The sequence below is a fragment of the Syzygium oleosum genome, unplaced genomic scaffold, assembly GCF_021117445.2.
Source record: "Syzygium oleosum isolate NSW1041296 unplaced genomic scaffold, Sole_v2.1 Sole_v2.09, whole genome shotgun sequence".
NCBI classification, from domain to species: Eukaryota; Viridiplantae; Streptophyta; class Magnoliopsida; order Myrtales; family Myrtaceae; genus Syzygium; species Syzygium oleosum.
Window position 1 is genome coordinate 1,655,477 of NW_026607493.1, and position 10,519 is coordinate 1,665,995.

General features: G+C 39.7%; 1 protein-coding gene across 1 annotated transcript; it reads right to left on the bottom strand.

The window, feature by feature from the left end:
• Positions 1–199: 199 nt before the first annotated feature.
• LOC115690261 (uncharacterized) lies at positions 200–4,785 on the bottom strand. The gene is given in 8 exon segments (XM_030616555.2): positions 200–506; positions 508–658; positions 803–979; positions 1,847–2,010; positions 2,860–2,913; positions 3,010–3,129; positions 3,708–4,125; positions 4,463–4,785. Coding segments are annotated over 7 exon segments (1,125 nt in total). The 5' UTR covers positions 4,107–4,125; positions 4,463–4,785; the 3' UTR covers positions 200–446.
• Positions 4,786–10,519: the final 5,734 nt, after the last annotated feature.

Sequence of the window (10,519 nt, forward strand, 5' to 3'; positions counted from 1 at the left end):
AAACATTTTGCTATTGAACTCCTGTAGTCATGTGAAATAAAGGTTCACTGAGGAATGTTATATAGGATATGAGTTTGGTGAAACCCTCTCTTTGGTCTCTGGTTTTGATTTCCAAATCCTTCCGAGTGCCTCAATCAGATTTCATGAATGCTTCATTTTATGATCATGTCACCTCGCAAGATCAAGCAATAATCAGAGATGGCAAAGCTAAAATCACAATACTACTTGGTGATCTCGTTTCACCTACATTGTCTAATCAAGGCTTAAAGGTGGCAAGAGAGCATGATCAGAATCAAAAGAGAAAAAAACATACAAATGGAGCTAAGATCACAACTTCCAAATTTGTACCTTGATTGTATCAGAGAAAATGCTGGTGACACCAAAAGAAGGGCTCTTCTCCATATGAACTCGACTCAATACAATATTGACAACAAGTAATCATGTGGTTATTCTTTGGCTGTAGAATCTGGCAACCCAGGGTGCAAGTTCAGTGTTATGGGATTGTCGAGGGTTTACAGAGTAGTAATCTGACCAGTAACATGGTGAGAGCCTCTCGGCAAACTCGCTGTCGGAGTAGATGCAGAAGGGTAGCCAATTCTCGCCGCCATTCATCCTTCTCTTCCGTTCTCTTGGGTATGCCAGAGGCGCTTGCACATATCTACATAATGCGATAAAACTCAGTAAGCCACATCGATCATGAATGTAACATTAAACTTCATTTTGATACAACAAATGATCATTTGAACTCGAAGTGATTGCAAAAGCTTCACCACTAGGTCGTGGCAGAAGAAATCAAACGTACCTGATTCCGTCGAGCGTGGCGTCCCAGCAGAAATGGGTATGGCCAAAGACATGGCAAGCTGAACCACTCCCTTCGGCCCCGTGTATGGACCTTAGGCGAACCTCGAGGCTATCAGAACCGATAATCTTGGGGAGATTTGGATAGAACAACATCCTTTTTTCTGGGCATAACTCTTGTCTGGCAATATAGCAATGAGCATAAGTTGGCCATCGTTCCATGTTTTACTAAGGAGAAGAGCAGATAGACCAAGCAAAGGATATAAAAACTAGATATCAAGCGTCACGTGGATATCTTTTGCCAGACCTTGCAGTGGTTTGAGTGATCCAACTCATGATAATAGGTGAGACTTAGCTACAATTTACCAAAGAAAGCAAAAAATTGAACTGCCAAGACATTTTTAAACTGTATAGTCGCACAACACTGCCATCAAGTTCGTCCCCTGATCTTTCTTCTCGAAGTCTGCAATGCAAATTGCTCGCCATATACATATTCAAGAAAGTTGTCATCTTCCCTCCAGTCATTACACTGGTAAAGAGCTTACGCAATAGTATCAGGGAGCTGGACAATACTTTCACGGTTCTAGACATAATATTATATTCAAGCATGGGCATTATACCGTTTGACACATTTCCAAAATTTTTCACCAAACCAGTGAGTTGCTCCTCTGCGGACGAGGCAGAAAGGAAAATGATTTTCAGTAAGAGCTGACCTGGAAGAGATGAAGTTTACATGACTTCAAAATCATCATCTAGGGAGACTTTGACAAACAAAGGTGGCCTTCGGCTAATCTACAGTTAGGGCATATTTAAAACTTCACACCTCAAAGTATGGTACAAGACAACCAAATCGATATCCAGAGTAGAAAATTATAAGATGTCGTATTAAAATAAACGAAGCAAACTAAGCTAGGCAGAGTGACAAGAACTACTAAGTAGGCTTCCAATAAGGATGGAAATAAGACAAAATTACTACTACAGGGCAAATAACTAGATAATCATAACGATAAAACTAAATAGGAATTTGGTTTACAAGGAAATAAATTACCTCGGAACAAAGTGAGAGAATGTGATGATCTGCTCGCATGTCTTCTTGATAACTTCCATCACATCCATATTATCTTCATTCATCGCATCAAAGTAGGAAGCTAGGGAAGTATCTTTGTTTGAAAGCTCCTCTGGCCACTTGCATGCATGATAGTCTTTACATGCCTGCACCGAGGAAATTCGATTTTGTTCGGTATTTAAGCAGCTACTGCCAATATGACTAACAAATGCAAGCTGCCCAAATTTAGAAAGGAAAAGGGTCAAGCAAATCAGTTAGGACACTATTAGAAAAGAAGTGTAGGTTGGAATGAATCATTTTTGTACAATGGAAAAGCTACAGAAGAAGTGAGTGGAAAAGGGACAAACCAGTCATGGAAGAGAATCTACTCAATAACCCATGAAGGGCGAGCGCATGATAGAACTATGAGGAAGTTCAAGTAGACACCTACTCCAACAAACTCAGGAGTATCTTCCATCTGAGGAAATTCTCTCTGGCTCAAGCTGACTAACACAGTATAATAAGACTGAGGGGAGCAGAAAGACAATACATCATTTGTTGCGACATTGGAGATTCAGGCATATTACTCGAGAAAGTGAAAGACAAGAGCAAGTATCTCCAATATTATCTGCAACTGCATCTATACATAATTCAACATAGCACAGAACTTAACATATCAGGATGAGCTTGTGCTGCACTCTATCTATAGTTATATACTAATTGCTGGCTATCACTACGCAAATCATAGTGAAAATTGAGTAGATTTTTTAAACCTTGACTAGTCTGCTGGCAACATGTTTGGAGTTGGACTGCGATGGATGATGTGTTTGAGAGCAATATACATGTTAGGTGACAAAATTGAGGTTGCAGGTGCAAATCATACGAGAATAGATTAAACATCACAGATAAATTACACTGTCTGAAATTTATTCTATAATCAATCAGTAGAGACTGTAGCTTACTGTCATAAGTGAAGCCCTTAATAATTCTTACAAGCATAAAGGAAAGTGAATCACCATCTCCAAAGGGGGGATGCGGAAACTGGTTATGTCTTCCTCTCTGTCAAAGCTCTAAAAGGAAGCATAACTCTTTGGTTAAATGAAGGCAGAAGGCTGAAAATTATCAAATAATATGTGTAGTAACAATCTCTTAGATCACTCAGTCACCTCGTGATACCAAGAGAACAAAGGAATGATTCCCAAGCTGCCTATAACCATTGGATCGGTCTTTACGCCAAGTCTTTTACATGCATCAAGTAGTTTCTCCAGCTTTTCCAAAGAACCAAGCTGTGTATCATATTTTCACAGTCAGTTCATATGATGTTTAATTTGCTTCTATGAGGTATATTTCATATGAGCTGATAAAGCTTGGGTAGCATGAATCTAACAAATTCAGTTTTAAGAATTTCAGCAGCCTTCTCTCCATTTCTCTTAGTCAGCTTGGCAACGGAGGAAAGAAGCCACATCAACAATGTCTCCATGCAAGGGCAAAACAAGACTCCTTTGAGAAACAAAAAAGTAATTTGCAATTCTCCACATTCCAGAGATGAAAGACTGAAAGGAAAAAGCGAAACACTGTAAATGTCATAAATCATTTAAGGATTTTGAGTTGTACGGAGATGGCCAGCATTCTTTAAAAGGCCAGCAATCAAGTTTTAGACTAAGGGAAAGGCAACAAGATTATCATAGATTTCCTACATCATCCGAGGACAATATATCAACAGGTTATACACAAGGATTGAGTATAACACTAACAGCAATCACACACTTTGCCACAGTACTCCACGGATTCAAAAGAGGAGATGTAAAACTACAACTGTTACTCAGCAAACTTCGAAACACTAAGATAAATAGAAGTCACTCACATAATTTTCAGACTCTCTACGGCACCAAAGATCATGATTTCCAGGCACGTAAAAGACATGCTCGAATCTCTCCTTTAAGAGGGACATCGTTAGGACAAAGTTGTTGTATGTTTCTGCCACATCACCGGCAACAAGAAGCACATCTCTCTTGTGTTTTAGAGTTGACAGGCATTCGACCCACTTCATGTTCTCCGAGTAGTCTGTGTGCAAATCCGAGAGCACAAAAACACGTAGACGAGCGTCATCTCCATTTAGGGAAGGTAATATATCCGGCCTCCTAGTGCAACCCCTCTTCCACATCTTTCCAAATTTTCTCAAAGGGATGCGTTGGGAAAGAGAGCTTGAACCGCGCGGGGTCTGAGGTAAGCTCGTATAAGTGGAGGCTAACCTCAGAACCATTCTAATCCGTTGATCTACACTGAGGGAAGGACCAACCACCCATTATCAATATATCAATCACTCGACAAAAAGGCGTGAAATTTGTGCAAGAGCTTGGTCTGCTTTATAATCATCCAATGAATTCTTGTACAACTGTGTATCATCATCCAGCAATCACACAGCACATGCATTTTCACACATTCGACTGGTTTCGCCATCAAGAAACCCAGCAATGAATTCAAGATAATCATCACTTTTAGCTCACAAAGAACTGTCGACAGAAGACTAATTCTTCATCTGGTACAGAAAATTCTACAGCGACCGAGAAATAGATCCAGAATTGCAGTAGAAGATAGCTGTTAACTCGGGGCAAGTACCTGGGTGTTGGATTGAATGGACGAAGAAGACGACAGACCAAAAATCAAGAATCCTCGGTCGGGTCGTTGGTTAGTTAATCTGCAATGTCCGATTCAAGCTACCTTTCTTATCATGTCGTTGACATGAAAAAAAGTTCATTCCTAGATTCTCCACTTTTCAAGAATGAAAAGCGAACGTCCTTTCAAAGAAAGAAGCGCAATCTCCCCGACCCAGAATCGCAATTTCGATTTATAGCAAAGAATTTACAATAAAGAAACGGAAAGTAGGAATCTTTATCCCTCATGCCTCATCTATTTCAGCTTTTCTGCACTTTCACCTCCGTGAACTTGTTGGGATTTTGGCACCAAAATCCCATAGAATTAAATGAGAAATATGTGGGTGAAAGTGTCACATGGGTAGAAGAGATAGGAGATGTGGTCGAATAGTTGGCCTAATAATGGGTTTGCGCGCATCACACTTTTGTGGAAGAGAGGGCCTACGTCAAGTAGGTCGGTCCACCCTCGCTGCGCCTGCCGTCCGTCCGTCCGTACGGTCCACTCTCCATCAGTTTTTTATTTTTCCAAACAGACACGTTGTTTAGAATTTATTTATTTATTTATTTTTTTGGACAAATAAACATGTCTCATTTGTGAGGTTCGGTTCGTCGCCGAACGGAAAATCGAAGCCCTTCGCTTCAAGGACGTTCACGAACCGAACCGGTTCAAGTGAACCTTCCATCGTTCACGAAAACTCGCAACTCTTCATTTTTCGCCACTTGAATAAGACCGAACAGTTTAGTTCGACAAAAAATATCACTTCGTGGCATTCATTTTTTCCCGACGCACTCTACCCATATTCACTTCATCATTGTCATTTGGTGCGATCGTTTTGCAAAATTGCGTTCGTTGAGTCCTCCGAATACGTACCGCTCGGAGAAACGAGATCCGTTCTATCCGGGAGACGATTGTCCAATATCCTCGAGTCGATTGAGTTGTTTAGAATTTATTTATTTATTTATTTTTTGGACAAATAAACATGTCTCATTTGTGAGGTTCGGTTCGCCCGAACGGAAAATCGAAGCCCTTCGCGAATGTTCACGAACCGAACCGGTTCAAGTGAACCTTCGCTATGTTCACGAAAACTCGCAACTCTTCATTTTTCGCCACTTGAATAAGACCGAACAGTTTAGTTCGACAAAAAATATCACTTCGTGGCATTCATTTTTTCCCGACGCACTCTACCCATATTCACTTCATCATTGTCATTTGGTGCGATCGTTTTGCAAAATTGCGTTCGTTGGAGTCCTCCGAATACGTACCGCTTCGGAGAAACGAGATCCGTTCTATCCTGGGAGACGATTGTCCAATATCCTCGGGTACTGATTGAGTTGTTTAGAATTTATTTATTTTTTTATTTTTTTGGACAAATAAACATGTCTGTTTGTGAGGTTCGGTTCGCCCGAACGGAAAATCGAAGCCCTTCATGTTCACGAACCGAACCGGTTCAAGTGAACCTTCGCTACTGTTCACGAAAACTCGCAACTCTTCATTTTTCGCCACTTGAATAAGACCGAACAGTTTAGTTCGACAAAAAAATATCACTTCGTGGCATTCATTTTTTTCCCGACGCACTCTACGCATATTCACTTCATCATTGTCATTTGGTGCGATCGTTTCGCAAAATTGCGTTCGTTGGAGTCCTCCGAATACGTACCGCCGGAGAAACGAGATCCGTTCTATCCTGGGAGATGATTGTCCAATATCCTCAGTGCGATTGAGGGGCCAAATTCGTCTTAAGGACACGACGTTAATTCGTTGGGCTCGGATCAACATTCTGCTTATTTGGTTGTACTGCTTTCAGGTTAGTTTTCGTAGCGTTTGATTTTAATTTCTGATATATGAACTTAGCCGAACAACAATCTTAAGACGAATTTTCGTTGAATTGTTATTTTGTTTTCGATCCGCTTGTACTGTTCGTACATTCTTTTCACACATTCTGTTCTTGGTACAATTTTTCGTTCCGGTTCATATTAAAATTTTCAATTCTGTTCATGAACAAACGATTCTATTCGTAGTCATATAATTCCGATTCTCGCTTGTGAATATGTTCTATTTTTATATTTCGAAATGGCTTCGGCTTCGACTCGGTTAACCCTATTCCGAATCACGGAGAAAAGCCAGAAAAGTTCAATGGTACTGATTTCAAGAGATGGCAACAAAAGATGTTGTTCTATCTCACGACCTTGAACTTGGCTAGATTCCTCAATGAGGATGGTCCTAAATTGGATGTTGGAGAGACAAATAAAGAAAAGGTTCTGCTTGTGGATGCATGGAATCATTCGATTTCCCGTGTCGCAACTATGTCCTCAACGGTCCTGGACAATACTCTCTATAACGTCTATAGTACGCTAAAACGGCTAAGGAGTTATGGGATAGTCGGACAAGAAATACAAAACCGAAGATGCCGGATTGAAGAAATCCATTGTCGGTAAATTTCGGACTTCAAGATGGTTGATTCAAAGACCGTCTTAAGTCGGGTTCAAGAGCTTCAAGTGATTATACATGATATTCATTTGAAGGACTGACTCTAAGTGAGACATTTCAAGTGGCTGCCTTCATTGAAAAACTGCCACCATCCTGGAGAGATTTCAAGAATTATCTCAAACACAAGAGAAAGGAGTTGTCACTTGAAGACTTGATTGTTCGGTTGAGGATAGAGGAAGACAATAGAAATTCCGAAAGAAAGTTGGCAGCAATTTGGCGGTCTCAAGAGCCAATGTTGTTGAAGAAGGATCAAAACCCAACAAGAAGAGGGAAAATGCCCAGCAAGTCTGGAGAGGGATTCACCCAAGGCCTGAAGAAGTTCGTTGGCAAGTGCTTCAACTATGGCAAGAGTCTGGACATCGAGCCAAAGACTCAGCAGAGCCAAGAAAAGACAGAAAACTCAAGGCTAATGTGGTGAAACAAATTTCCAATGGTGTTGATGATATCAATCTAACTGCTATGATATCCGAGTGTAATATGGTGGGAAACCCCAAGGAGTGGTGGATTGATACCGGAGCAACTTGTCATATTTGCGCCAATAAATTAATGTTCTCATCTTACATGCCTATGGAAGGTGATGAAAAACTCTACATGGGTAATTCATCGACCTCTAAGGTTGAAGGTGTTGGAAAGGTTGCTCTAAAGATGACATCTGGGAAAGTTGTGACACTAAACAATGTCCTACATGTGCCAGACATACGCAAGAATTTAGTGTCCGGATCTCTTCTTAGCAAGAATGGCTTCAAGTTGGTTTTTGTATCTCGATAAGTTTGTACTCTCCAAGAATGAGATGTATGTAGGAAAGGGTTACCTCGTGATGGTCTTTTCAAGTTGAATGTAATGACTGTTGTACCCAATGATATTATAAATAAAGTTGTTTCGCTTATGTGCTTGAGTCTCCTAATTTATGGCATGCTAGATTAGGACACGTTAACTATAAGTCGATAAAGAAGTTAATGAACATGGGTTTATTGCCAAAATTCGATTGTTCAAGTGAGAAATGCCAAGTGTGTGTTGAATCTAAATTTTCTAAGCCTCCGTTTTATTCTATAGACAATAGAGTCTCAGAACCTTTAGATTTAATACACACAGATATATGTGATATGAAATCAATACCGTCAAGAGGTGGTAATGAGTATTTTATCACATTTATAGATGACTGCTCAAGGTATTGTTATGTTTATTTGCTTAGTAGCAAAGATGAGGCTGTGAATGCTTTTAGAATTTATAAGTCCGAAGTTGAAACTCAGTTGAATAAGAAAGTTAAAATGATAAGAAGTGACAGAGGAGGTGAATATGAATTTCCTTTTGAGAAAATTTGTGCTGAGTTTGGTATCGTTCACCAAATGACTCCTCCTTATACGCCGCAATATAATGGAGTGGCGGAAAGGAAAACCGGTCTTTAAAGGAAACAATGAATGCATTGTTGAATAGTTCCGGTTTACCACAGAATTTGTGGGGGAAGCTGTTTTGACGGCGAATTTTATTTTAAATAGAGTACCCACGAAAGACACAACAAACTCCTTATGAGAAATGGAAAGGCGAATGCCTAACTTGAATTATCTCGAGTGTGGGGGTGTTTGGCTAAAGTTGCGGTTCCTAAGCCTAAAAAGGTTAAGATAGGACCAAAGATTGTTGATTGTGTCTTTATTGGATATGCTCGAATAGCAATGCATATCGTTTTCTTGTTCACAAGTCGAGATCCCATATACATGTTAATACGATCATTGAATCAAGGGACGCTTCGTTCTTTGAAAACATATTTCCGTATAACATAGTATATAAGCCAATTGATAATAATAAGATGTCTCGAGATACTATATCTAGAAATGATCCAATTGAGGATGAACCTAGACGTAGTAAAAGACAAAGGACTTCCACGTCTTTTGGACCTGATTTCTTAACGTATCTGTTAGAGAATGAGCCTCGGACAGTCAAAGAAGCTGTGACTTCGCCAGAAGCCCCGTTCTGGAAAGAAGCTATCAATAGTGAAGTTGAATCCATCTTGTCAAACCATACATGGGAATTGGTTGACCTTCCTTCTGGTAATAAACCACTACAATGTAAGTGGATTTTCAAGAGGAAAATGAAAGCGGATGGTACTATTGATAAATATAAGGCTAAGCTTGTAGTAAAAGGATACAAGCAACGAGAAGGTCTTGATTATTTTGATACTTATTCACCTGTTACTAGAATTACATCTATAAGGATGCTAATTGCCATAGCATCGGTGTATAAGCTTGAAATCCATCAAATGGATGTTAAGACGGCCTTCTTAAATGGGGATTTGGAAGAAGAAATATATTTGGAACAACCCGAAGGGTTCATTGTTCCAAGACAAGATAGTCACTTTATGGATTGAAACAAGCACCGAAACAATGGCATGCTAAATTCGACCAAGTCATGTTGTCGAATGGTTTCAAGATCAATGAGTGTGATAAATGTGTATATGTTAAGAACACTCATAATGGTTTTGCCATTTTGTGCTTATATGTAGATGACATGCTTACAATGGGCAGCGATAGTGAGGTTGTTAAGGCGACCAAACGCATGCTCACAAGTAAATTTGATATGAAAGATATGGGGGTTGCAGATGTTATTTTAGAAGTTAAAATCCATAAAACATATGGAGGATTAGCTCTATCACAATCTCATTATATCGAGACGATTCTTGGAAAGTACAAGAATTTAGATATTGTACCAGTAAAGACTCCGATAGATGTTAATTTACATCTTCAAAGAATACTGGTGAAAGTAAGGCTCAAAATGAGTATGCTAGTATACTAGGCGAGTTTAATGTATGTCATGAACTGTACTAGGCCGGACATAGCTTGTGCGGTTAGCAAGCTAAGTCGATTTAGTTAGTCCAAATGAAAATCATTGGAAAGCTATGAAACGTTTATTGGGCTACTTAAAGCATACTCAAGATTATGCTTTGCATTTACAGAATATCCGCGGTACTTGAAGGATCTTGTGATGCAAATTGGATAACCGCACTAAAGACACAAAATCGACAAGTGGATATGTATTCATACTTGGGGAGCGGCAAGTGTCTTGGAAATCATCCAAACAAACTTGTATTGCTAGATCCACTATGGAATCGAATTTATTGCTTTGGATAAAGCCGGTGAAGAAGCAGTGGCTTCGAAATTTCTTGGAAGATATTCCTAATTGGCCTAAACCAAGGCCCGCTATTTGTATACATTGTGACAGTCAAGCGGCAATAGGAAGGACAAGGAATGTCATGTATAACGGTAAGTCTCGACACATACGTCGAAGACATGACACGATAAGACAACTTCTTTCTAGTGGAATTATCACCGTTGACTATGTGAAGTCAAAAGATAATATTGCGGATCCATTGACAAAAGGCCTAACTAAAGAGATGGTTGCAAAAACATCAAGGGGAATGGGTTTAAGGCCTATAAACAAGTCATCATAGCGGAAACCCTACCTAGTTGACTGGAGATCCCAAGATCTAGGTTCAAAGGGACAACTAAGTTATGAAGACAGTGTAGAGTCTGTCAAATTTTT